Genomic DNA, 27948 nt, shown 5'->3' with positions numbered 1-27948 from the left:
TGATGTAGAAGGGCGCGCCGGAGCGGCGCGAGGGTTTGAAGGTAGGCTTGGCCGCGTTGTCATGGAGACGCGGCCTCGCCGGCTCTGTTTTCACCGCGCCCCGAGAGAGAAGCTCGGGGGGTTTAGATGAGGCGCCGCCGCGCGGGGGAGAGAAAGAGGTCGCCGGGAGAAGGCTAGGGAAGGAGCCCTCCGGTAAGAACAGCGGCGCGGACAGGACGCGGAAAGGCCTCGGTCCTGTTGTCATGGCAACGAGTCCGCGATGGCCGCACCGTCGTGCTTGAAGCCTAATAGTAATAATAATAATAATCTATTGAGATGGAAGATGTGGCGTTGGTATCGCTTGTGACCGTTTAAAAGTGATGCTTCGCTTCGCGCTGGACTTTTCCTTCTCTGAAAAACAGGCGGCCAGGCTGTATTTGACTGTATTAGCTTGCTTAAACTTTTTTTTTAGAAAAATCAGAAAGTCCTGGAAGGAAGAGCAATCCTGGAATCTGCTGGAGAATCGAGGGAAAGAGGCAAAGATAAACTTTGGGGGCTTTCCCCCCTCCCGGACGCCCCTTGGCCCAGGGGCACCACATTGGAGAAGGTGGCTTGAGGGATGCGGTACTTCCCTGGTGCGGGGTGAAGCTGGTCTGGTTGCTTCCTTCTCTTTTCCTCTGGTCTTTCGTTGACCTGAGTCGCTTCTTCTTTTTCAAAAGCTGCGTTTAATTAACTAACTAAGGCTTTTGTGTCGCTCCCTTTGGATGACTCCTGGCAGTGTATGGGCCAGGATTTACTTTGTTTTTATTTTTATATTTAGAAACTTACAGGACCGTCTGTCTTGTAGAAGATAATCCTAGGCAGCTCACAGTAATATTCAATAAAAACAGAATACTGTAAAGAAAACTGACCAAGCCCCATGACAAGCCTATATATCCCAACCACAGTGCCGCAACATCCCATAAACTCTACATACTCTTGCATTTGCTGAACTCGCTTCTATCCTAGTCCAGAGCCTTGGCAAAGAACTAGGTATTCACAGACCTCTGTAAGGCTAACAGGATGCAGCAATAGGGTTCAAACAGTACACACAACCAAATGGAATCAGAAAACAGCTAGCACACCATTAACTGCTCCCTCTCTAGCACACAAATGCCCATGGGTACTTTAGCCATCCGTGTCACCCATCCCCAAAGGACATCCAAAGAGCCCAGTCTTCAGTTTTTTGCAACCTAAAGAGGGAACGGGCCATCCTTGTACCCAGGGAAGGCTATTCCAGAGGATACCAAGGCTTGACTTTGGGGTTCTTTGGTGGTGGGACGTTTAGCATGCCTTTTCTCCTTGATTTCATCAGATGGGCAAATTCCACTTGGAGCAGGGCCCCAGAGATCCCCAAGCTCTGAGCCACAGACAGCTGTGAAGGTAACAGCTGACACCTCTAACTAGCAGGGAATGCAGTGCCCAGAATAGAAGCAGCACTGTCTGTGGAGGAGGCACAGGGAGTCAGACTGGCAAAAGTAGTATTGTGGCATTGCAATGCCAGCACCCCTCCTTTTTTCAGTGTGAGCTTTGCCATCCGAGGGCCTTTGGATACTGCTGAGTAGAAGTGCCACACAAAGGTGTGCAAACCCATAACTCAGGCTGCTGCATACTGAACCAGCTGCAGCTTCCCAGTAATCCTAAAAGGCAGCCCCATGTAGAGCAGGTTGTAGTAGTCCAGATGTGAAGTGGCAGGGGCATGAGTGACTATTTGAGACAATGTTGTGCATTAAAATTATAGGCTAGATGACATAGTAGGCTGATCCCACGCTTGGGTCATTTAGCACATAGTCCTGTATCCTTTTATTGCTCAGGAATTATTGAAATGCAGCTTCCTTTGGGAGCAGCCATAAGGAACTATTAGCAGGTGTGTATAATCCTGTGGTGGATCTTATTCTCTCTGTGGTATTTGTTTGTTTATTTATAAATCAAATTTATACACTACCCATCTCACTATATAAGTTACTCTAGGCAGCTCACCAAAAAAAAAATGACATACCTTGCCCATTCCTTGAGTAAGAAGCTATGTTTATACCATGGCTTTCTCTTGCTTGCTCCTGGTTTATGGACTGGGACTAGATTATTGGACTGATGTGGTAGATCTATGAATAGTGTGGGAGAAGGACAGGGCTGCTGATTGCCTGACTGATAAATATTATCATTAATTTGCAGCATTTGCTTCTTCTGGCTTAAATAGGCAGCAGCCATTGGGAGACAGTTCTTGTGCCATTGTTGGTAGTGGAAGGGATCAGAGGAATCAGGTGACCAGAAGACGCACGACTCTTTTCATACATATTTTCAAGGCTGTGGTAGAATCAAGAGAAGGTAGGACAACTAGGATCTCCTCCTTCTACTGCAGGGTGTCTTGTTTTTCTTCAAAGTCTTTCTGGAAGTAAGAAGGAATTGTGTGGAATAATACATTAATCATTCTGCATGTCCGTTACCATTTAGAATCTCTGGATTCCCAAGCTGGTCTAGTTCTTTTGATGAAACTGACTTGAGAGGCACATTCACCCTCTTTGAATCATTTCAGCATCACATGTCTGGATCCTCTTGAGTAGGTTTACTCCAAGGCTGCAGAGGGCTTCAGGATAGCAAAGGCACATATTCTTTGTGTTAAAGACTTCATGTTTCAGCTTCAATTTGTAGTTCTTTTCTGGACTTCAGAGAAGAACTGCACAAGCATAGTAACTACAGCCCAATTTTGTAAGGCCCAAAATATGGTTTGAGAGGATTATGTGATGCGCTGAAGAATGGACTGGGTGACTTTCAGATATACTGCTGTAACTATACAGAGAGTTCTCAACTTACAACCACAGTTGGGACCAGGAATTTCCATTCCTAAGCAATGCGGTTGTTAAGTTAGTGGCACCTGATTTTACAACCTTTTTTACCATGGTCGCTAAGTGAATCATATGGTCAATAAGGGAATCTGGCTTCCCCCATTGACTTTGCTTGTTGGAAGTCCCCTGGGAAGGTTGCAAATGGCGATCACATGACCCTGGGATGCTGCAGCTGTCATAAATACATGCCAGTTGCCAAGTGCCTGAATTTTGATCATGTGACCGTGGGGATGCTGCAACAGTTGTAAGTGCAAGGATTAGTCATAAGTCACTTTTTTTCAGCACTGTCATAACTTTGAATGGTCGTTAAACAAATGGTCGTAAGTCAAGGACTACCTGTATTCAGTAAAAGATAGCACAGGTAGTCCTCCTTTAGTGACTGCCTCATTTAGTGACCGTTTGCAGTTATGACAGAGATGAAAAAGTAACTTTACAACCAATCCTTGCATTTATGACCTTCACAGGTCTGTAAAGCAAAGGAAAGCTAAAGTAAGATCATAAGTATGATCGTGGTTTCACTTAGCAACCACTTCACTTAATGACCAAGTTGCCGGTCCCAATTGTGGTCGCTAGACAAGGACTACCTGTATGATCTTTTTACTCTCATTCTCGCTAATTTGCTAGGAACTACCAATCCCATAATTGCCAGCAGGTTGCTCAAGGCTCCCTTGAGCTTTGTGATCTCTTCTTCTGAGCTGGAACAAGCTCTCGGTGAAGTATGGGTTGCTTTTCTAGGAGATTCCTCCTCTTATCATTCTACAGTATAGCCTGAAGGAAAAAACACGGGTTGTTGTCCAAAGACACCTCACCCAAGCACAAGAATGAAGCAATTAAAAACATCAAGTATGTAATGACCTACTTTCTTTTATGTAGGAAGATAATGAAGAAAACATCCTTGGACTTCTGGAAGCTTTGCTTACAGGAAAGAATTTACTACTTTCAGCTTCCTGGGATAACCCAGACTTGTTTTATTCATGCACCAGGAAAATGAGAGGCTTCCAGGCTCCACATCAGCTGTTGCTTAAAGCAGATGCCCTGTATCAATTGTGGTGTAGAGGGTTTTCCAGTGAGATCATCAGGCTAAAGCTAGTATGAAAGAATAATCAGGAAATTGATGAAGTTCATTTAGTAGGTTTGGTGGGCGGGGGGGGGGGGGTTTGCTTTAATTGGATCAGTATTTCCAGTTGCTTTGACATCTATAGAACTCCTTCTGATGTTTTTTTTTTATTCCTTCATTCTTCCTCGCAAACTCTGTTATTAAAAAATGAGGGGAGAATTGGCAGAATGGAGATTTCTAAGAGTTTTGATATACTATAGGAAGGCCAAGGTGTTACCAGTCATTCATGGCTACGATGTTTTCTTGCGAAGAGAACAGGAAAGTGACACTCCTCCGTGGAAACAGAAGAGAGGCTCTCTGTTCTAGCTGGAGAGTCATTTGTTCTTTTCTCCCTCCACTCCAAGCCTCCCCATGTATTGGAATCCTGTTAAGATGAGGTTCCTTCTGGGTCTTTTATTGTCAGAAGCATTAGTTGAGAAGGCTAATGTAGAACATCCTGAAGAATGCGATGGAACGATTTCCTTTGGGCAAGGCAAGATTATCACTGTGAGCCCCAGTATCGTTTTTCATTGAGAAAAATAGACTGAAATAACAACAGCTGTTCTTGTTGAAATTTAAATCTCGGTGCAAAATTCCTCTCCACTCCCTAATGCAGATCGCCCTCCAAGATGCCATTTATTCCTATGAGAAATTTCTTGGTGGTTTAGCATGTCTCAGAACTAGTCTCCAAAAAATGTTTTTAGGAAATCTCAGTGATGTGATTGTGATGCTATTGTCAGCTTGGGGCCATTTTTTTTTTCATTTTTGTATGGTTGTGGGTATCTTTGCCTTATCAGATAATATGAGTCTAATAAATACTTATATAAAGGGAAAGTGCACACACCCTATTTATGTGCCATCATATAGCACCCAAAACAGGAAGGTATTTCTTTTAAAAAAATAGCAAAGAAAGACCATTTACTTCTGAAGAATTTTCTTATGCAGCTGTTAAATTTGTAGAGACGATAGGGAGGCCATTTTAGGCAACAACTGCAGCATAGGAGGGCAAAGGTTTGGGACCTTAAATTGGAAGGCATAGATGCAGTTCCTCATTCTGTGGGAAAAATTTCATCCACTTACTGACATTTTACTTAGCCTATCTCAAAATCGGTTGAGAAATTATTTATCATATTTGTAAGGCTTCTGACTCCATAGTGATTCTGGGCTGCATACAATAGTAAAAACAAATGAACAGTAATTATAGGACAAAAAAATAGCAAATACCCAGAGAAAACAAAACCAACATCTTAACCATAGCGCATTCTCACAAAGGGCCCACTAGCCAAACTAATCCAAGGTCTGGAGGAAGAGCCAGGTTTTAAGGGCCTGTTTGAACCAGGCCAGGAATTGATGGAACCCAAAGCATGCCAGCTGTGTCAGATAGGACAGGACGGGCAGATTCTAAAGGAGACATAGACAGGCCCTATGCCATGAAAAGACTTTGCAGGTGATAACTAGGATCTTGAATTGCACCCAGAAGCCTACTGGTAACCAGTGCGGCTTGTGGAGCAGCAATGGCAAACGGGCCTAGTATAACTGCCTGGGCAGCTGTGTCCTGGATCAGCTGCAACTTTCAAGTTATTTTCAAGGGCAGCTCCATTTAGCATATTATTCTACAATTATATTATTAATGTAACGATATTATTGTACTGCTTATGCTCCTTGAAAGATAATTGGGGTAAAACGTACATCAAGTAGAGATGTCCACTCTGCAGATGTCTATGATCATTAGGTTCCTAAGGCTTTTAATCAAACTTCTCCTTTTATTTTTCTGATTTAAATTCAAACTAAAAATTGTGTGTATCTCCCTATGGAGAAATCTCCCACCTGTTGAAAATTGTTCTGCCTTTTAAGTTGCTCTTCCTAAATACTTTGCACTAAACTCATTTAGATGTGTTTAGTCTGAAGTAAACTTTCTTATTTCAGGAGTAGCAGTTTTATACTTAAGATTGGAGCAGCTTCTTATCTCTTAATATAAGCAAAAGTCCTTTTGCCTTTGTGGCAAGACCTTTTGAATCCATCCATATCCATTTCATAGTCTCTGATCGTTAACCAAGGAAGCACATGGGGCAAACAGCTGGCTAGAAAAGATGCATCTAAATTTAGTTATGCTGATTTCTGCTGCTTGTACCATTAAACTTCAGTACTTGAGGAAGGAAGAGAAAACAAGTAAGTGGCTGTGGTTCCCTTGTTTCCTGTGAACCTTTGTACCTGGATTGGATTGACTGATTAACTAATTTTATTTTCTATATACCCTGCACTATCTCAGTAGTGCTGCTTTTGGGACTCCTGAAAAATGGTGATGGTTTTAATAGATGTGATGTTATTGATTAGAGAAATGAAAGCCATCTTTTAATAAAAAGGTGGAATGTTCATTCTTCTGCCTTTTTAGGTTTATAAATTAGTGGGAGGCGTAGGGCAGTTGGAATCTCTTTTCCCCAGTAACTGGTGTTCTGTGGCTGTAACTTTGAAATCATCTGTTTCTTAATATAAGCAGGACAATGAAGAGGGTTCTGATGCATAGACTTTATGTATTAGGACAATTTAACAGTGGTTTTCTTTCTCTGATATTGTCATTTTTTTAAAAAGGGTAAAAGCAATTGCAATTGTATGTACATTTTGAGGTGGGAATGAGTTATCAATCTATCTGGTAGACTGAAGGTTTTTTTTAAAAAAACAGATCCAAATGAGGACTTCAGTCAAAATAAACAAAACCAACATTTTTGGATGTGTAACTAGTTTGGCGCATTTTCTAGAGGGATGGCCTTTGCTGGTCTGCCCAAACAAAAAATAAATTAAAAGTATTATGGTATCTTAATGGCTGATATATTTACTGTGAAAATTAAGGTTCTGTTCAACAGCCACATAAAATATTACCCAAGTGGGTGCATAGATAGAGGAGAAAAAATATTAGGAGGGATATAAATATAACCTAGAAACTTTCCAGAACTCTTTATTCATTTGTTTATGGGGGAATTTTGGTAAGTTCCTGTCCTTTAACTCCCTAATTGTTGGTCTGCTGCAGAGTAGTGTAAAAGCAACTGAGATTTAAAAAAAAAACATTTATAAACATTATTTCATCTCTAAGTTCACTGAAATTCTGAGGGTATTTAACAGACGCTCTTTCCAGGCAATCAGATAAAAAATTAACCCTAAGGGCTATACTGTATTGTTTTCACATTGTATTAAATTACTTTTTGTTTAGTATTGAAAAATATTGACCATTTACAGAATTGAATGATGTAGACTGGGTAGTGGGGGATTATGCAACAATGGGTTTTGTCTCCTGAGGACTGTTCCCATGATCCTAATATAGTCTTGCAAGTTATTGCAATTCCAGTCAAACTGTTAGCATGAAATTAGAATTTTGTCTCAGCAGTGCTTGGGGATTTTTCCCCATATTATCAAAAACCATTTTTTTGATATAGAAAGGTTTAATTTTGCCTTAACTATTTTCTTAACTATTTAGGCAACAGTGAATAGAAGATGGCCTCATGTCTGTATGAATGCCTCTGTGAGGCAGAACTTCAAAAATATTATCCCCATTTTACTGCCCTTGGCTTTCAGAAGATAGATGAACTTGCCAAGGTCTCCATGAAAGATTACACCAAACTTGGAGTTCATAACATGAAGGACCGCAAGCGCCTCTTCCAGCTCATTCGAATTATTAAAATGTTGCAGGCTGAAGAGGAAGCAGTGAGGAAAAAAGAAGAAGGTTTTCAGAAAAGTGCTGTCTACCTTCGACCCCAGCTCACCAGATCTGGCCCTCGGAGACAACTTCATTTTGATTCCCTCTCCGAGGAAAAAGATGGAGGAAAGGAGTTTGTACCTGGGTTATGCACCTTATCCCGCAGTTCTTCAAATGAGAGTAAAGATGAGCCTGCTGCAGTGTTCAGCCGTGACGTTGCGTACAAAAGACCCAGAAAGGATTCTCTGAAGGCACCTGCAGTTTGGACAGAGGACCAGCTTGCTGTTCCAGCTCCAAGCTCATCTAATGATATTGCGCCTCTTTTAGGAGACACTGATGTTTCCTTTGTACAGAGAGTAGCTCATATTTCAGGGTACAATTATGGAGTGCCTCATTCTTACATCAGGTAATAATTTTTCATTTTCACTTCTTTTCATGTAGAAGGGGCTAACATTCTGTCCTATATATTTGATGGGAGGTTATATTTACTAAATAAAATAAAATTTGGGTACCGGAGATTCTAAATACTATTTTATTGTATGCATATCATTTTGCATGCTTTCATCTGAAGGATGTGATAACAGCACATTTGAAATCCTATATTTTGTAGAACTAATGCTTCTGAGAAAGAGACACCATGGACTGAAACAGACAAGATCCGTGTGTGTGTGCGAAAACGCCCTCTCGGTTTAAGAGAAGAGAGGCGTGGAGAAGTGAACATTCTCACAGTGGAAGACAAAGAAACTCTTCTGCTCCATGAGAAAAAAGAGGCAGTTGACCTCACCCAGTACATCTTGCAGGTTAGTGTGTGTGTGTGTGTGTGTGAGAGAGAGAGAGAGAGAGAGAGAGAGATCTTTACAATTAGCACATATTCAACTATAAGTTGAAAGAGTCAAACTGAACTATTTTGAGTTGGATACTTAAAAAGCAGGAGGCCAAAACATCTGTAAAATTAAGGGCACTAAAAAAGCAGCAGAAAGTTCATTCAAAGAGTTATTCAAGAGAGAGTGCACTGTTGTGTCTTGCTAGGACTTCTAGGAAAATAATAAATGAAGAAGGGTTCCTTCCAAAAATATTAGTGACGTTACCTAACTCCTGGAATTGTTCACAGAAGCTCAAAAGGAGCCATTCTTGTTACAATCCTAGGTATATGTTTGTGGCATGCAGTTCTGATAACAAGGAAGCTGCCGAATCCTGTAGTTTTGAAGCTTTTGCACATTTTTAAGTAGCCACCATCTAGGAGAACATTTTTTCTAAAAGCATGATTGATGATTGATGGAGTTCGTTACTCCCAGCAAGAGTTTCGTCCTGTGAGAATGATTAAAACGTAAGCTTGGTATCTGCACTGTTTAGGAGTTCAGCAGCAATCCACTTTCCAGGTCATATTTAGGCAAACCAGGCCCCATGTGGCTCATGGCTGACTTACAACCCGCAGGGCCATTCCTCAGTTCATTTGCAGCCCTCTTGGAACAGCTGAGGAATATGATCATCAGTGTAATTCTCTTCTGAAGACCCTTGCTAACCCTTGAGGGTGGGAGTTGGCTCCATTGCATGCCCCCCAGTCTAGCTGAACCCAGGGGTATATGTGGTCGCCAGTTTAATCAACATTAGCTTTTATTCTGGCCACATCTGTTTTTGGGAATGTAGCCCTGGCCTATGAATCAACCCCAAGTGTGGCCTTGGCATTGTTCATCAGCTAATCATAGCACTGATAATCTGGGAAGCAGGGTTCTGCAAGGGAAGCCGTCAGCTGGTGAAAAATAATTTGAACCTCTGTATCCATGGAGGAGAGAGACCCAGGCCATGCCCAGACCTGGAGAAAGAGGAAGATGCAGCAGGAAGGGGGAGAAGTGAAGGTCTGGCTATATTTCACCCTGCTCTAGAAGAGTGCAATCACTCATTATCTGCTCTCCAAAGTCAAAGGAACTCCCCCATTCCAATAATTCGTTCTTTTTTAAATTAATAAGCTTGATTGTATTGGGACATCGCCTGCATTATAGCAATATGAGAGTTAATATTGTCAGAATAATGACTGCTTCATTATTAAGGTGGTAGCATTCTAAATGTAATTTTTTTTGTATTTGGGATACAGCCCCAACATCCTAAAAGAAAAATGTTGTTGTTATTACATTTTTACACTGCCCAACTGCCAGTGTCTCTAAATAAATAAAATAATACAGTAATAAAAACAAAGAAGAAGAGATGTCACAGCCGGGGCAGCAACCAAGCCGACCCACATTACCCAGAGGCTTAACGGCCATGGGGCCATAGAAGAGGTTACTCATGAAGTGATGCAACATTCTGAAACACACGGAAAGGCGACGGTCCGTTTCTCAGTTCCTGGAACAGGGATAGGTAGCTGGAGTTGCGTGGCTAGTCATTACTGGGGGACATTCCATATTAGGGTGACATTTACTCGCATTTTGATCGCAAATTGATTTATAATATGCTTGCTTCTGTAACGCAGGAAGACTATCTGTCATTCCAAATATTAAATGTATTTCTTTGCATGGCATATGCTCTTTCCTAGTAGAAAGTGTTTTTACATTTGATTGAGGCTTCTGTGCTGAACAAATAGCTATCAGCCTAGCAAATTCTCTTTTGCCTACCTCCCCTTTGCAGAGGAGAACCAGCACAGCCCTTTAGTACACATGCTCCGTCATCCTGAATACTTACTCCACCTTTGCCCTCTTTTTTGGTGTCCTTCAGACTAGAAGCTTGCATTTCAGTAGACCATGCTCCATTCTTCTTTTGTTTGAATAAGATTTTTTTCCCAGCTGACGAAGGAAGAAATCATAGGGCGTCTTCAGTCAATTAGCTTCTCTGATAATATTGTAGAATGAAAGATGGGCAGATTCTTTGTAGCTATGCTATTAATAATTACAGAAACCTGCAGGAGATGCAGATCATAAACTTAGAACTTTTCCCTGTTTCTTTACCATCCTATGTGACCTAGCAACCAGTTTGCTATCAGTCTTGACCAGGTTAGCTGTTAATTCTTCTTCCTAACAGCAACTACTGAGTGTGATATGGCTGACTTTTAAATAAACAAATCCCTGTATAGGAATGTTACCTTAGGGACCGTCTTTTCCCGGTTGTTTCTGCCCATCCAATCCGGTCCAGCAGGATGGGCATGCTCTGGGCCCCATCAGTCAAGGACTGTCAGCTGGCGGGGGCCAGGAGACGTGCCTTTTCTGCTGTGGTGCTTGCCCTCTGGAACATCCTCCCTCCTGAGATTAGAATGGCCCCGACCCTTAGGCTTTTCGGAAGGCCTTGAAGACCTGGCTTTATGCCTGGGCCTGGGGCCCCTAGCATGCAAAAGACCCCGTTTTATGGTTATGCTGATACCAACGGTTTTTTAAGATCTCTTGGCTATATTATTTATATTTAATTTTTTGTACTGTTTTAAGTGTTGACTGTTTTTATTGTTGTTAGCCGCCCAGAGTCACTGGTCTGAGATGGGCAGCTATATAAATTGAATGAATGAATAAATAAATGTGCTATAAGAAGGTCATCACTGAATTGAGTTGTGCTTGCTTTTTGGTCTTTCTCTGATTGCCAGAATAAACTGACATAACAATTGTTTTGAAAGCACACTTTTATTTGAGACCTTCGTGTGTATGCAAAGTACAGATTTTGTAGCACTATTGTTGAAACATATAAATGGAGTTTTCAGCATGTGTAGAAGAGGGCTGTGTCTGTTTGATTCAATTTCTGTTTTGTTTACAGTAAAATTTTGGGTAGCCCTTCAGTCAGTCTCCCAATCTTGTACATACACTAAACATTTCCTCATTAAATGAGAAAAATTACAAATGTTTAAAAGGGGGAATTTCAGCAGAGCATCTAGAAGAACTTTCGGATGATATGGATTTCTAGACCGTGGTACAGACAGCCTTGGAAGGTGATGGACTCTGTTTATTTTATCTATTTAGACTATTTATTCTCACACTGTTGGAACTCCGGTAATTCCACAGTGAGAATCAAAAGCTGCTTTGTGGCCTGCTGATAACTGAGGAATTTTTGTAGGCGATATTTAATTTTCCCAAGCATTTCCTATAAAATTCTGATGATAAATGTAAGATAATTTGGGCACAGCTTCTTATGAAATACTTTTCTGTGAACTTAAATGAAAGGAATGGGGTGTCTCCAAAAAGACATCGATACCTACCACTATAGTCATCTGGAGATAAGCTGCCTTCAGCGTAGGAAGTTTTGCTTTTGAAGTTGTTGAATAAAAGGATGTATAGAAATTTGCTTTTTGCCAGCCCAAACATGTATTCTAGTTTGTCTGATTTGGGGCCTTAACTTTAAAATATTCAATTCAGTGAACTACATTACTGCTCATTTAAAGGTATCTAAAATTTTCCCATCTTACTTTAGCTACACCCACTGCTTCTTTTCCCCAGGGACATCTACTTGATGGAGCTTAGAAATAAAATGAGACAGATTTTTTTCCCCCCTTTATATCTCTTTGCTGTTGCTGATGGTGCTGCTTCTCGGGGGTTTAATGCGGCTTTGCAGTATCAGAACATTCTCATCATTTTGAATGAGTCCATGCCCCTGGTTATGCCTGCTACCATTATACCTAGTTAAAGGAATTAAAATCTTTTTCTTCCTCTAAGTATCCCTTTTGTTGTTTACAGCATGTGTTTTACTTCGATGAAGTCTTTGGGGAGACATGTTCCAATCAAGATGTGTACATGAAGACCGCTCATCCTCTTATTCAGCATGTATTTAGTGGGTAGAGTATCACTGTTGAGTATTTCTTCATACTAACATTTTCATTGTTCATGTAGATCAGCCTTCAATCTTATGCCTTCCAAACCTGGATCTCCAGTCCAGCAATCTTCAGTTTGGGGGGGATTTTGAGAGTTGAAGCACTCTAAAAAGCCAAAAGAAGTGATGCGAATGAAGCTTCAAAACTAAATGGGTCTTCAGAATAAAAATTGCCTATGCTGTTGCACACAGCCAAGAGAATGAAGAATTGGGCTGTGTCCTGTTTTAAAGCCCAGGGGCACAATTGTAACACCTGCCTGCAGTTGTGCCATGTTACATTTGTGCCCCTGCAAACTCCAGAGCTAGAAGCTTCACATCTTACTGAGCCATAAGCAAACACACCAAATTATGGTTTTAGCATAACACATGAGCCCAGCCATTGAAAAATACTGATGGCTTGCATTTATCCCACTACCTGAGAGATAAGGATATTTCTGATGAATTTTATGTACATGACTGGGGAAAGCATCAGCACGAGTACTTTCCTTTTGCTGTGAATTTAACATTCAGATGAGATTATGGCTGGAAAACCCACTACTGCCCTGAGCTTATGGGTTGTCATGCTTGCTTTTAATGCAGTTTTGCTCTTGCTAAAAAAGAGAGGAGCCTCTTGTGAGCATTTATATTGCAAGGGCCAATTCAAAAGGAAGGCTCAGTTCAGCAAGCCAAGCTTATACCCATCAGTTCACTTACTGAAGCTGCTATCTCTTAATTTCTATTTCACGGAAGACTATTCTGACTTAAGAGGTTTATGGATTGCAGAATTTGAGGTATTCGTGTGTTTTTCTTGTCATTTTTCAGGTAGGCTAGGCTATTATAAGTAAATTAGGCTTATAGTGACTTAACTTGCAAGCTTATCTGATCATCAGTATAGCTGAGCAGGAACCTGAACAGGAATTTTATGCTTTCAGGTTCTGCAGTCTGCTGTGCTAAGAATCTTTGGAAATTAATCACTTTAGCCCACCTACTATCTGTTTTGCAGAAGAAACAACAAATAATTTGGTGTCCTGCACTAAGAAAAATCTCTGCCAGTACTGATCATTGTGGTTTACCTCAGTTCCCAGGCATATTCTACCCTACCTTTTATTCAAATATATTTTCTCCTGTATAATACATGTATAATAATATATCACTTTGGGTTACTGTGTTCGAACGAAAGAGGAATATCCTTCGACATTTTAATGTTTATGATTTCTTTTTCCCCCCTCAATTTTCTATGCTATCTTTTGTAAGGTATAGCTATTCAAATAAATAAACAGCATACCTAGAATGGAACATATTTAAGTTGTTAACAGAAGGTTTTTATTGTTATTTTAAATCTTTCTTGGTTGCAGAGGCAATGCCACTTGCTTTGCGTATGGACAAACAGGGGCAGGAAAGACGTACACCATGTTTGGCACTCATAAAAACCCAGGTCTCTACGCTTTGGCTGCTAAAGAGATTTTCAGGCAACTAGAAACAACTCAGGCTAGAAAAGACCTCCATGTCTGGATCAGCTTTTATGAGATCTACTGTGGACAACTTTATGATCTGCTAAATGGAAGAAAGAGGTATTTAACTCTGAGAACACAGCTTTTGAAAAAAAGATGTAAATCAGATGTTCAGTGGAATTACAGCTTCATGGAAGTCACCAAAGCTAGAGAGACTAGTTTGCTTTTTTTGATAAAGTAATGTTTGCAGAATTGTGCAACTTGTTTGATGTACCTAATAGGCTTGTTTCAGGTATAGCAGTAAGCATTGGCTTGTTTATCAATCATTAACTGAATACACTATAATTGGCTTGGTTCAGAGGAGGGGGCAACCCACAGCTCATGAGCATCTTATTTGTAGCCTGTGATCACCTGAGAACGTGCAGCTGAAGTTTTGTGGCAAAATGAGCCTGCCTCCCCAATAAAACAGCAGCTGGTATAGTTGATTTGGTGGAAGCCTCCCAGAGCTCACCCTTTAAAAAAATACTCTGTACCTGGCATGATTTAATAAGGCTAATAGTTGCTGGGTGGCTCAGTCATGGTAGCTTTTCTTCCTTTAGCAAGGCAATCTAAGAGATGGCTTGCTTGGCAAAGGAACTGCTTTCTAGCAGACAGACAGTATGTATGTTTTTGTTGGAGATCTATTGGGATAGAAGACTGTAAGCACTTCATCTTCTCCGTGTTTTATTAACTCCAACCAGCAACTGATTATTTAAATGTTGATATAATTAATTTTTTCTCATTACTGGTTGTCCTAGCTGATATATTCATTGATGGATACTGAGAAATGAGAAGTTTCAGCTTTGAAAACTGTTTCAGAATAGACAGGGTTACCATGCATTGACCAAAACCAGTCTCCAGTTGATGGGCATGTATTTCAAGAACAGTTAGCACTATCTTTACACTGAAGAGGAATGTGCAGCAGCATGCAGAGTAGGAATAGTTCCTTATTCTTCATGGCTGCCAAATGGCTGTTGGGCCATTGATGACCTTTGTTGGCTAGATGAGAGCTAATAAAATGAAGTTCAAGCCAGAGAAGAAGGAAGGGCTGGTGACAGATACCTCAGATTACCGAGGGAGCTATGCAACTAGTGTTTGACAGGATTCTGTTCTGACAAGAAACAGATTTCAAGCTGATATTGATGCCTTATTATTAATGGGGCCATAACTAATATATTTTGGCTGTGCTTAAATATCTGCATTGTTTCATGGCAATATTGGAAAACACTAGGTTTGATCTGTAAAGCCCTCCCTACCCTGTCCTTGAGTATCTACAAACTAACCTTCGGCCTCATGAACTTACTCTGTCCTCTAAAATGATTATCTTAGGCCCAATGTCAGATTCTCCACATCTTTCAGAGACAAATTGGTCTCTTCTAGAGTTGTACCAATAGAGGTGAATATGTGTAGCTCAGGGTTGAACTGTGGAGTCCTTGGGGACTCCACAGTTCTAGAGTTGTGGTCCAGTCATTGAACACACGACAAGCAGCAGTTATTATTCATCCTGTTATCATTTAGAAGTCAGGTGAAATGTATCTTTTCTCCTCAGTCTTTTAGTTAACTATCATCACAATCAGTATCTCTTTTTATAAGTATTGGTTCTGATTGGCCATTATTTTTCAATACTTCAGAATAATTTCCAAGTAGTTGAAATACTTTAATCTGCCTAGACCATATATTATGGGAAATAATTGTAACAAAGACTTTTTAAAAGTTTATTTGTAAAGCATTTGTTGGACCTCTTTCCAAGTTTCTCTACTAATCTCTGAAGATTTCTCTGCAGGCTTTTTGCAAGGGAAGATAGCAAGCATATTGTACAAATAGTTGGGCTGCGTGAGGTCCAAGTGAATACCGTCAACTTGCTTCTGGAGGTAATTTTGACCGTCTAGAATTCTATTTATCTTCTGGTGTCTGTGGTGCATGAAAAACTTTCCTGTTAGCCTCCTGCTGTTCTTACATCTCCTACCCCATCAGCTGAATTTTGGGAAACAAATACCCAGGGAGGAAAGAAGGGAAAGTTTGGAGAACTTTGGAAGCTCCAGTTAAACTGCTCAGGAGGCACCTTTGGGGTCTGGCAGTTGAAGAGGAAGCTATGGCTTGAAAGACCCATGGCTCAGATCTTCCCCACGCTTGACAAAGACATTATCCCATAATAGCGCTAAGACTTAACGTGAGCATTACAGAGTTTGGCTTAACCATTATTAATCCCCAAAATGGAATGTATCTAGCAAGAAGTTATCATAAACCTTCTCTACCTCAATAAAATAAAAGCCACCATCCAAATGAGTTCTGATATGATGTCTAGGTTCTGGAACTGAGCAAGGAAGAGATCTGCCCTAAAAGCCACGGTGTAATACTGATTTGTTCTGTTAGTGTTCTGATAAATCAGATCAATATTTTGCTCTGGGCTGGGCAGTAGATTAAAGTTTGTAGATTAAAGTTTCCATGGCCACATCTGGGCACTGAGGAGAAAGAGTGGGCTGTTGTAGAAGCTACATATGCCTGAGTCAAAATCTGAAGTAAGTCTTTTCAGTCATTGCCCTACTTTAGGATTTTGGGGCTTTAATATTAGGACCTAGAAGTTACAGCTCAAGAAATTTGAAGATGAAAGTAAAAGTGGGAGATGAGATGTAGGCACTAAATAGCCTCCAGTTCTCTCCTTTTAGCTGGCAAAACTTTGAACTTTTAGATCTTAACAGTTTAAAGCAGAAAAAAAATGGCAAGAAATGAAAATATAAGGGAGCAAGTGAAAAATGTTATAAAAATTGGAGGGGAACTTCAAAATAAAATTTGACGAAAAGAAAGTGGTCCTGCCAGCTTGTGATTCTGGATGAACTTTCTTTCCTCTCTTCTTCTCCTGTGTATACGTTCTGTGCGAATGCTTAATGGTCCCTTAAGCATCTCTGTGATGCATCTGTTCTGTTGTGCACTCTGGACTTTATAACTCGGACTATGTGGTGCAAATGGATGGATCGATGGAGAGTCCTATTTTTGAGACGGGGAGCTGGACAAGATTATAGTTCAATATCTTCCAGAACTGACCTCTTCTTTGTTTTATTGGTACTGGAATCATTTCGATTTGGCACTTAGGTTTGGGGTGTCTTTTTCATCTGAAGAAGGGAATAACAATCCTGTGCCCACAGACTGAAACTGAGAACCATCTGATCCCTTCTCTATACCCATAACTGTGTTTGAGATCTAATGGTTATTTGAAATACATCATCTTGTAAATCTGAAATTCAAAACAATTTTATAATGTGCAAAACAAAAACAAAAAAACAACCCACTTCTCTGCTTTCCATCCACCATCCCCAGGTTATTCTGAAAGGAGGGAAGGAACGCAGTACAGGAGCAACTGGAGTCAACTCTGATTCTTCCCGTTCCCATGCAATTATCCAGATTCAAATTAAAGATCCTGCAAACAGAGTGTTTGGGAGGTGAGTACAGAAGAAGTGGAAATACAGGGTGCGGTTGCTGGGCCTTGTGCTGTCCTAAAAAGCATGAGCTGGATGGCCTTCCTTGCCCAGTTCCCTCCCCGCATGCAGGTGTGTTGAGGACCTTAATGTCAGCTCAACATAGCTAGTCATTTCATGGATGCGAGCTTTCTAAATGAATTCATGGAGATCACATAGATTGTTTCCACATAATGGTAAGTCATCTCCAGGATAGTGACCAGATGGCCCAAACACTTGGGTGGCAGGCCATTTTTCCATTTAATTTTTGATTTTCTTTCCTGAGCTGGGAGTGTTAACGTGGTCCTTTACTGCTTTTATTGGTTATTGTTTCATCCTTGAAATGTTGAATCAAAGAGCGGTATAACATTTTTTTTAAAGAAACAGTTGATTTGAGGTGTACTTCAGTATCCTTGAGCAAACCACCATCTCTTAGTGTATTCTGCCTGGCTGTGGGAACTAAAACTTCATTTGGCAGGTTAACATAAAATAATTAACGTTGTCTTCCAGAATCTCATTTATTGATCTGGCTGGCAGTGAGAGGGCAGCTGATGCCAAAGACTCTGACAGACAGACAAAAATGGAAGGAGCAGAAATCAATCAAAGTCTTCTAGCAGTAAGTAATCACACGGTCTCCTCTGCTGAGTTCTTCTGAAGGCTGCACTTCATGGGCAGAGCGTTTGCTGTGCCTGAAACAGATCCAGCTTCTGACTTGCAAGGATGGGAAAGGGCCCTGTCTAAAAAGGCAGCTGCCAGTGAGAATGTCTCTCCAATCTAATGGAGTACAAATTTCATCACCTCTTGCTCTGGCGCCAAGACCTCCAGAAGCCACAGCCCATTGGGCTAAACTGATCAGCTGGGGGTCTGACTTTAGAAAGAAAGCAGTTTCATATATTCATACCAGCAGGGATGGTTAAATAGTCTCAGTTTTAAAAATTAATATGAAAATATTTTGGTAAAAAAGAACAAAAAAATCAGAGGAAGGAAGGAAGCAGTTCAAATGAATAGGCAGTAAGAGCTAACTTATGGAGAAGGTTTTGGGAAAAGAAAGCAGAGATGACCAGAAGCATTGATAGCTGACAAGGCTGTTACTCTAACCTCCTGACTTATCAAGGAAATACACTGACAGAGCCCCTGCAGAAAATTGGGGGGTGGGGGAAAAGAAGACACAAATTGTGAGGCCCCCTCATATCTTTGGCAACCTCAGCTATTGAGTGCAGCATGGTTTGGTGAGAAAACAGCCCCATCTAGATATTGCTGTGTAGTGTCTGTGTGATCCTCACTATTTTTTCTTTTCTGTCTGTCACTAGCTGAAAGAGTGCATCCGTGCATTAGATCAGGAACATGCTCATACTCCCTTCAGGCAAAGCAAGCTGACGCAGGTAGTATTGGAGACTGACTCAACTTTCCCCCCAATTCTACCAACTTCTCTCTCTCCCTCTCTCTCTCTCTCTCAAATTTCTATAGTGCCAATTGCCAAAAGTAACTCCTGGCAGTTTACATTACAAAATATGAAACCTTTTTCAATTTTTTTCAAAAATTTGAATAACCACAGAATAACCAAGAAGTATACAAATTCAGAATAAGTGCAGAGCTGACAAGATCATTCCCCAAATGCCCTCCAGAACATCATGGTAAATAACTTCTAGAAGACCAACAAAGAGGGTGTAGCCTAACTTCCATAGGGAGACTATTCCATTGTATGGGGGCTGCATCTGAAAAACATTGTTTTTGAGCCCCCCCTTCTCTTCATGGACTGGGGGGACAATCTAAAGACATTGACGGGATGCACCTGCTAGAGTGGTTGGATAGACTATTTCTACATGGAGCTGGCAGTTCTGAAAGTACCTAGATGGCAAGCAATCTAGGGCCTTATAGGTCCAAACCAGCACTTTGAATTGCACCCAGAAACCTATTGATGACCAGTGCAGCAGCCATAAACTAGATATTATACATCTGTGGTGGCTCTGACTTGACAATATATGAGCTGCTGCATTTTGGACAGTAGTTTCTGAATGGTCTTCAAAGGCACCCTCCTGTGGTGTGCATTTCTGTTATTCAGGTGAGTGGTGGTAACAGCATGAGTCACTATGGGTGAGGCCTCCCATTCCAGGTACAGCTTTAGCTGGCGCACAAGCTAAAGTTGAGTGAAGGCCTCCTGGCCACAGCTTCCTCCCACCATGAGTCCAGGAGGACCCTCAGGTCACAGATATGTTGTTTCAGGTAGAGGGCTATCCCATGAGAAGTTTTTGCTGGAGCTGACAGAAATACCTTCTGCATAACAAGTAACTGTCTTGATTGGCTTCAGCTTTCGCCTGTTTTGTTCCATCCAGATCTTCATAGCCTCTGAGCTCCAATTCAAGAATTCTGTGGCATCTCCAGCTTAGTCTGGGATGGAAATAGACAGCTGACTACCATCAGTGGTATCTCTGATAAATACCTTCTCTCAGTAGTTTCATACAGATGTTAAACCAAATGGAAAGGTCCTTCAGATCCCTTGGTTCTGGGTCTTCCCTTGTCCTTGCACTCCATGGGACTCCACTCAACACTTTGCACCTCTCACCAAGAGAAGCAATGCTTGCACCAAAACGCCCCATACACCCCCAAACTGACTTCTGATGAATCCAAAGACCTTCCTGCTAGAACTTGCTCTTCTATAGCTGGCTATAGTTCCTTGCATCACACTGCCTCTCCTGTGAGGAATTAAATCATCTTTTGAGTCCCCTTCTGGTAATCCACTGTGTGTCCTAGTCACACATTATACATGTTTACTTGTGTGTAGGGGTGTAATCAACCAGTACTTATAAAATAATTTGGATTTGCAGCTGTCAGAGTAGACAGTTACAAATAAGGAGGGTGGGAAATTCTGAGTTGCAGAATAAGAGTCAAGTGTGAACAATAGTGTTCTAACAAGTTATGTTAAGGGCCTGGGTTCAACAGGGCAATGAATTAATTTATCAGCTTCAGGAAAATAGCAGTAATTTAGCCTTCCCTGCCTGACATCCTCCAGATGCATCAGGACTGCAACTCTTAAACTTTCCAGCCAACATGGGAGTTGTAATCCCAGAAATTCTACATAGCTAAAATTTTGGTGAGCATATCTTAATTCCTGTTAGGTTGTTCACTAGATATTATGCCTCTTCCCAAGGGTTCAGGCTGGATAAGGTCTAGTTAATATACCAAAGAGCTTAAAACGTCTCTTCTCTCCCCGCTCAAGGTCCTAAAGGATTCTTTTGTTGGAAACTCCAAGACATGCATGATAGCCAACGTATCACCCAGCCACATTGCCACAGAGCACACCTTAAATACCTTGCGCTATGCTGATAGGTAAGTGGCAGAACTGACTTAAAACCAGAGAAGAGTCTGAATGATCAAGGCACTAGCTTGGAATGCAAATGGATGTTCTCTGCCAGGCCTCTGTTGCCCAGCAGGAGATCTCACTTACAAAGCAGAGTACTACTGGCTCAGATGTTGAAGGGCTGGCTTTTGAAATGGTAACTGCAATTGCATTTGATTGGCGCAGTGTTTTATTCCTTCTCTATAAGCCATCTTGAGAGAGCTTGGCTCTAAAACGTGACCTAGACATCTTTAAGAAGGCATTGGTAATTCTTGGCTTTTTCATTGTCAGAGTAAAAGAGTTGAAGAGAGGGATGAAATGTTGCACACCGATTGCCAACAGACGCCGGGCAACAGGAAATGTGTCTCCTAAGCGTATCCAGAATTCTCCTTACATGCAAGTTGGAGGAAAGAGCTCTCCCAAAAAAGTTAAGCTAGGGTTGCAGCACCCTCTAATACCTACGCCTGTGACGAAGATGAAGACTTCTTTGCTGTTTCAGCCAGCTCATCTTCCTTTCTCTTCTACTCCAAAAGGACAGGGACGCAAAGAACCTTTTGGAGCTCCATGGCTCGGCTGTACCAGCCCAGTAAAAGGGATTCTGAAGACAGAGTCATCAGCCAAGAAGCTGGCTGAGGAACCCACACTGCATTCTGAGAAAAGCCACCTTGGGAAGGACTTTATGGCAAGGAGAGAAGGTGGTCAGGAGGACAGACAGCGGGTTAAGTGTCTGAAAGTAGAACCAGTGCAAAAGCAACTTGTTTCCAGGGCTGATTTTTCCCATCATAACTCAGATCACCCATCAGACCACCTGGAAGAAGATGGGAGACTATTTGCAGAACAGTGCACTGCAGCCTGGACAAGTGTTTCCCCACATCAGAAAGACCGGGAGCAGCACCTTCGACTTTATCATCAGCAGTTCCAGCAGCCTCCTCTTCTGCAGCAGAAATTGAACTACCAGCCATTAGAAAAGTTTTTAACTCAGTACAAGCCCCAGGAGATCCAGGTAATCCAAGAGGCGTCTTGCCCAGTCCCTGTATCCCCTCAGTGCCGTGATGAAACCATGCAGCTTGAGGAACTGGATGACAGCGACTTCAGTGAGGACTCTTTCTCTCCCAGGCCCAGTCAGAAGAAGGCGGAGATGGAAGCTAAAAGGAAGTGCAACCAGAATTCATTTTTCCTCCATCAGAAAGACTGTGGGATTCAAGAACAGAGTGTACAAAATGAGGAAGAGCTGTTTTGTAAATGGTATGAGTTTGAGAAGAAAGGAGCAGTCTTACCAAGCGAGGAAGAGTCTACCAGCTGTGAAGAAGGCAGTAAGAGTCTATCTGATTGGAGTTCAGAGGAAATACCAGCTGTTGGTTCTTTCCTGAACAACGGCATACCAGAGAAACCTTATTGCTCAGAGGAAGACAGCCTTATATGTAATAGAATAAATTCCAAAGAATTGCTTGTTGAGCAGAAGCAGCCTAAATGTATAGGTCCATCTCACAGTTGCCCTGACGAACACTTACCTGTACCAAGAAAATTAACACAAAGTCCATCTCTTGCTGCTGTCCTATTGGAACCCGCATTTTCAGGAATTACAGAAAAAAAGGATCTCCCCAGAGGAGCAGACTTTTGTGGAGCTTTAGACTTTCCCATGGACCTTGCTGATGAACTGATGACACCTTTGACAGTATCCTTCCTTAATTCAGGGTCAGTAGATACTCAAGGGAAGGAGATGATTGAAAAAGAAATCCTTAGCCCCAGAAAATGTTGGAATGACGATACTGGGCACTTTCATGAAAACAAACAATCCCCTACATCCAGCATACATGAAATAAATCCCTGGAGGAGAAAAGCTGGCCAGGTTCTTTCTCCAGAGGCCAAATACAAGTGGCTTTCTCAGTCTTGTCACAGTCCTCATGATTCTTCTCTCTTGGGAGCTACATCAGCTTTAGATGAACTTCATAGCTGTGTTTGTGGCTACGCTAGTGAAGATCCTCTGGCTGATCTCCTTCCTCGGCACATGGAGGAAAGTACCTTGCTTCATGGTAACCTACAAACTAGTGAATATTCAGCTGTCCTACAGTATGATTCTGATCCTGACATGACAAAGATTGCTGTTTCATGGAGCTGTTCAGATCAGCTGGGTTTGGGGAAAGAAGAGGTTCCTGAGCCCTTGGCCCTGTGCAGTCCAGTTGATAAGGGAGAGATATCTTCCATTTCAAATGCATTATCCAACTCTGATAATGCAGAGAACAAACAGCTCTCAGAAAGAAGTGCTGCATCGCAATCTGATCTGTCCCATGGGACAGTGGAGCTCAGCCCTTCAGAAGCAGCATTCAAGAATGAGGAAGTGGGACCTCTTCAGAATACACATAATCATGAGATTACGGAGCAGGACTCAGGGGTTGAATCCAAGGGGACAACTGCTGGGACTGCAAAGAACTCGCTGAATGCTTGTGGTCAGGTGGATTTGGCTGAAGGTTCCCTGAAGGATAAGGAAGTGCTGGGAAGGTGAGTTTTCTGGATCCTCCTCTTTTCTGACCATAGGATAGGTTGAGAGGCTGTTGCTCGCAGGGAGCATATTCCGTTACTATTTCCATAGCAAAAGATCTGGGTTTTAATCTTGCCTCTGCCAAGTGCTGCTGGGCAACTGTGGCCTGAGGTTTCAGCAATCAGCAATACAGAGATCACAGATATTTAAGATTTTTGTCCTAATTACTGATTGTGTGAATGAGAAGCTTTGACTGCTCAAACAGTAAAGACTACAGAGTTTGCCAGGATGGCCATTGAAGGTTTCCAGACAGCTGGCCAGTTGGTTAACCTACGTAGCCCAAATCTGAGGGCTTATAGTGGCCAGAGACCCTTGAAGTAAATAAAGCATTTTGGTAAGAGAGCTATTTTTACTGTGCCCCACAGGCAGCTCGTTCTTCAAAACCACCAAGAACAACTGGATGAAATGGTAGCCCTGTGTTCTCAGGAAGAAAACTTGATCAGTAAGATGCCAGACTTGGTGAGTGCTTTGAATGTTCTCCACGGCCTCTTGAAGCTGAGCTTTACTCCATGGGTCATGTCCTGAGATGTTATTACTTAGCAGAAGTAGCACATTATAAGGGTTTGTGAAGAGAATTTCCTTCCAAGAATTAAACATAATGTCTGGAAGAGGAAGGCTATCAAACCTCTCTAGCTCCCTTTTCTGACAGGCAGAAGGAGGCTCCTCAGGGCAGCAATATCACCCTCTCCCGTTTTTCTCCCTGGGTGCCTAGTGGGGAAAGTTAGTTTCTTACATATCTAACCTTTAACAAACTGCACCCATGATCTTGGTGTTCTAGGCAAGAGTCGTCATGGGAGTCATTGCTGGGATTGCCTTGGTGCAAGCCTTTTGAAGGAAACACCAAGAATCTTTGCAGCCACAACATGCGTTTGATGCAGCCAGACCCTTTCTTACCCAGGTTCCTCTGGTTCCTCCGAACACGTTTAGCTCTCTCAGTCCCCAGCCAGCCAGAACTGTTGAGGCAAGCCAGTTCTTCCCCAGCATGTACCAAAGCATGTTACCTCTTGGCTGCAGCTGAAGCAGCATCAACTGAGCTATTCTTTTGGAGCCAGTATTAAGGGTCTTTCCCTTGTCCAAAATAGCAATGTCTCATTCGTGCAAGAGTTTTTCACTTTACCTCCAAAATATTAATGCTGCTGCTACCTACCATTACCTTCATGTCACCATGCTGTGAATACCAATTAATTAAATGTACACATTCATTCCCTTGCTGTGATGGACTGGAATGGAGGAAGGGGGGTGAAAACGGTGCTCTCGTCTCCAGAGCAACGCTCTGGAGATAAGCGGAGAAAGCTGGCGCATCCCTAAACATTCCAGAAGATAGTAGAGAGTTATGCCTGGGAACTACTGGTCAGTCTGAAAAGATTGATGTCAGGCCTAGCCCAAGGAACTCCTGGAGACCGTGCAGGTTCAATCAGCAAGGTTTATTAGCTAGCGCTTATTCACAGAATCTTCTCAGACTGACCAGTAGTTCCCAGGCACAACTCTCTACTATCTTCTGGAATGTTTAGGGATGCGCCAGCTTTCTCCGCTTATCTCCAGAGCGTTGCTCTGGAGACGAGAGCACCGTTTTCACCCCCCTTCCTCCATTCCAGTCCATCACACTTGCTCTCAAATTGCAGAAAAATGCTTTCCTATGTAATTGGAAGAAATCTCCAAATATTTTTATATATGCTTATATAAACCCTGATTACCAGATCCTTTCACCCATCACTTTCTTTTGTCTTTGCCATTTCCTTTTAAAATACTCATTGTGGGTAATACATATATAAATGACTTGGGAGTAATGCAGAAGCACAGAAAAGCTACAAGATTAGTTGTTCACAGAAACTGATGTTTCTACAATATCAGCTCAATTTGTTTCAAAGGAGGAAAAAGTAGTATCTATCCCTAGGTTCTGAGAATATACATGCAAATCAGCAGCAAAACTATAAAGGACTTGCAAAAAGAGCGACTTGCAGAGCAATTTAGCATGAGTAAAGCATCTTTATATCGTGTTAAAAGAGCTGTGTTTCTGGAAGGCTCACAGGGCTGCTGTGAAGGCTGTTCCCATTTGCCTGCATGTGGATGGGCAGGAAGCATTTCTGCTGGAACTGCAAAGCTGCTGTGGGCGCCTTTGAGGTAGCCGGGAAAGGCCAAGGGAACGCTCCAGTGCAGGATGGAGTGATTACATTCACACATTCCACTTGGCTTATGTGACAAAGAGCGGCAGAGGGTTTTCCAAGAGGAATAGCTTTCAAAGCATTGTTTTAGTGAAGAATTCCAGCACGCAAGTTTATGTCAGCAGTCAGAATAATCAGTTTAATTTGGAAAAGTTGTCAAGAAAAATTAAGCTCCTGATCTGTAAAAGAACACTGATCTAAAAGCCCGAGTTTGTGCTGCTGGGTATCTTAATACATAATGGCACAACATCTGTTTTTCTTTCAAGCATTTCTAATGAGTAGGCCACCTGATTTTTATTTCTTGGGATTCTTTTCTATTAGGAATTTGAGGACTGTGTGATGAAACTTGATGAAATACTGAGGCTGAAAGCAGAATGCATCCGAAGGGCACGAACCCAGCTGCAGCTGTTTTTTGCTGCTTCTTCAGGTGGTAGGACATTGCTGCCAATTTCCTCAACATAGCCATGGAGTGATACAGCTGTGACACATATTGCCTCAGGACAGCATCTTAAAGTACCAAGACATTTGAGTCTCATGCTCAGCATGTCTCAGGAAGAAGCTAAAGGTACATTCAGTTAACAAAGAAACTTGGCAGATGCTCAAGGTGCTTTCTCCCTCCTCTGTAATCTGCAAAACCGCAAACTGCATCAGACTGGGTCTGCCAGCGTCCGTTGAAAGAAAGGAAGGGGGATATTAGGTGCTACCAAAGGAATCCAGTTTTCCCACCTGGCTGTGTGTGGGCCTGAGGAGCGTCTGAGCTGTGAGTGAACGCCGGTATTGGACAACAGTGAAACGCAAAGACAACTGCGTGAATTGTACTTCTGTTCACATTTTTCCCTATGTTCCCTCCCCACTCCCCTGCGTAACAAACATTTTGCATTAATACTTCCAGCTACCGGTTGTCTATTAACTGCTCTCAGTCCACTGAAATTTCCACTACAAAACTAGCAGCCTATTCATTTGGAAGTTGAAGGCCAGAGTGTATGGAAGGGGTGACTTGGACAACTCAGGCAGAATAAAGGCTGCCTTCCTACCTGAAATCTTTACATTGGCTCTGGTAAATATTTGCGCTGATGCTAATGTTTACTGGATGAGTTTCTGATTCCTACCAAGGAAGTTCTGTGGTAGATTAGAAACTTGGCTGGTAGCTCTGCAGCTACTTTTGTTCATACGCAGTTAGTAGAAGATGGTTGTATTCCCCTGCCATGTCATAGCCCCAGCCCTGCTTCAGGCCTTTTATGCAGTTTCAAAGACTGATTTAAAGGAATGATAACTCTAGAGCAGAGGACTTAGACCCAATATATTCCAACCTGGTGGTTCTTGAAGATCAGATTGCCACAAGATATGCCTCAGCTAGTCTGATTCATTTCCTTCTAGTGCTCCAAGGTGGCAAGATTTAGGTGGTCATCTTGCAACTGCGAAAGAAGCAGAGCAGGGTTGTGCTCATGACTGAGCAATTCAGCCAGAGTTGGGAGCCAGTGAGAATACTGTTTAGAAAGGCATTGTTCATATTCCATTTCATTTAGCCCGTCCTTGCTTTTCTTCCAACCAGAGTCCAGTATCAGGTGCCATTTGATAACGGTTTGTTCTTGAACCCTCATGTACGCTTTGGGACCCAGAGTGCCACGGTCACATAGGCTCTTCAACAGAAAAGAACCACGACGTATATGAAGTGGCTGCTAAAAGAGGAACTGGGGCTAACTATTTTAGCAAGACTCCTGGAAATACAGAAAATGGATATAAAACCAGCAGATGTACTGAGAGCAGCACACCTAAATAAAACAGCTGAAAAGCTAGCTTAGCTATATTGCATAAGCATTTTGCACTACCATGCAAAAAAGTGTCTTTAAGTACCTTTGAATAAATGAAGGTGGTTCAAGTAGTTAAGACGACTGATTGCTGCGATGTTATGTAAATTAAGTTAGAATGAGTTTGAATATGCATGTAATTTTATTCTGAAATTTTGCTTCAGTTAACAAATTTGCTGTATTTGTTGTTATACCCTTTAAATTAAGCACCCAGATCAAATATAATTCCGCTTCGATTGTAAGAATAATTCACAATTGAGAAGAAGGGCTTAGGAGCTTAAACAATTATGCCAATGTGTGGTCATGCTGGAGATCACCTCAGCTACAGAGCTTCGTATCAGGGAACTGAGCGGTGTGACATCTTGGCACAGCCGGTCCTTTAGAACAGGAGTGTGAAGCTTTGGGGACTCCCAAAAGTAGGTGGGGTCTTGGTAATTAAGCTTGACTTATGCAATTAAATAAAATTTAAATAATGATTACTTGCCATGGATTCGGTAGGATTTTCATTCCATTTGATGAGATTTTACACCCAGTTTTAGGGGAAGAGCAGGCATCTTTTATGCCAACACACATTTCTCATCTTCATAGCTGCTTCAAGAACTCCACTGGTTTATATTATATTTAACTCCCTGCAGCTTTAGGGTGGGTGTGAACATCCCCCACTCCAAATTCTGCCATGGCGGCAGCCCCAAGTAGGCCGTAGATTTTTTTTTTTTTTTTGGGAAGCTGCAGCTTCTTGTGGCCAGGCGATCTAAAATGG

The 27948-nt window shown here is 41.9% G+C and overlaps 1 protein-coding gene across 1 annotated transcript; it reads left to right on the top strand.

Annotated features, from left to right (window-relative positions):
- Positions 1-10: 10 nt before the first annotated feature.
- On the top strand, positions 11-27665 carry KIF24 (kinesin family member 24). Its single transcript, XM_025174342.2, has 13 exons — positions 11-192; positions 7427-8051; positions 8256-8445; positions 12289-12386; positions 13756-13971; positions 15674-15761; positions 17206-17327; positions 17853-17958; positions 18653-18724; positions 20560-20669; positions 20971-23178; positions 23584-23677; positions 25702-27665. The coding sequence occupies exons 2-13, from the start codon at positions 7444-7446 to the stop codon at positions 25840-25842; spliced, it is 4053 nt and encodes a 1350-aa protein (XP_025030110.1). The 5' UTR covers positions 11-192; positions 7427-7443; the 3' UTR covers positions 25843-27665.
- The last annotated feature ends 283 nt before the right edge of the window (positions 27666-27948 follow it).

Source organism: Python bivittatus, unplaced genomic scaffold (genome assembly GCF_059951505.1).
Source record: "Python bivittatus isolate LINGU-HERP-01145 unplaced genomic scaffold, Pbiv_v1 ctg000570_np1212, whole genome shotgun sequence".
NCBI lineage: Eukaryota > Metazoa > Chordata > Lepidosauria > Squamata > Pythonidae > Python > Python bivittatus.
The sequence above is the reverse complement of the archived record's forward strand: the minus strand, read 5'-3'. Positions and strand labels throughout refer to the sequence as shown.

What these genes read in the sequence shown, in the direction of transcription:
- KIF24 (XM_025174342.2), top strand. Translation starts at nt 7,444, where the DNA reads ATGGCCTCATGTCTGTATGAATGCCTCTGTGAGGCAGAACTTCAAAAA. An exon ending in GTGCCTCATTCTTACATCAG is followed by an intron (nt 8,052 to 8,255) that starts GTAATAATTTTT and finishes TATATTTTGTAG; the next exon opens with AACTAATGCTTCTGAGAAAG. An exon ending in GGCAAAGCAAGCTGACGCAG is followed by an intron (nt 18,725 to 20,559) that starts GTAGTATTGGAG and finishes TCCCCGCTCAAG; the next exon opens with GTCCTAAAGGATTCTTTTGT.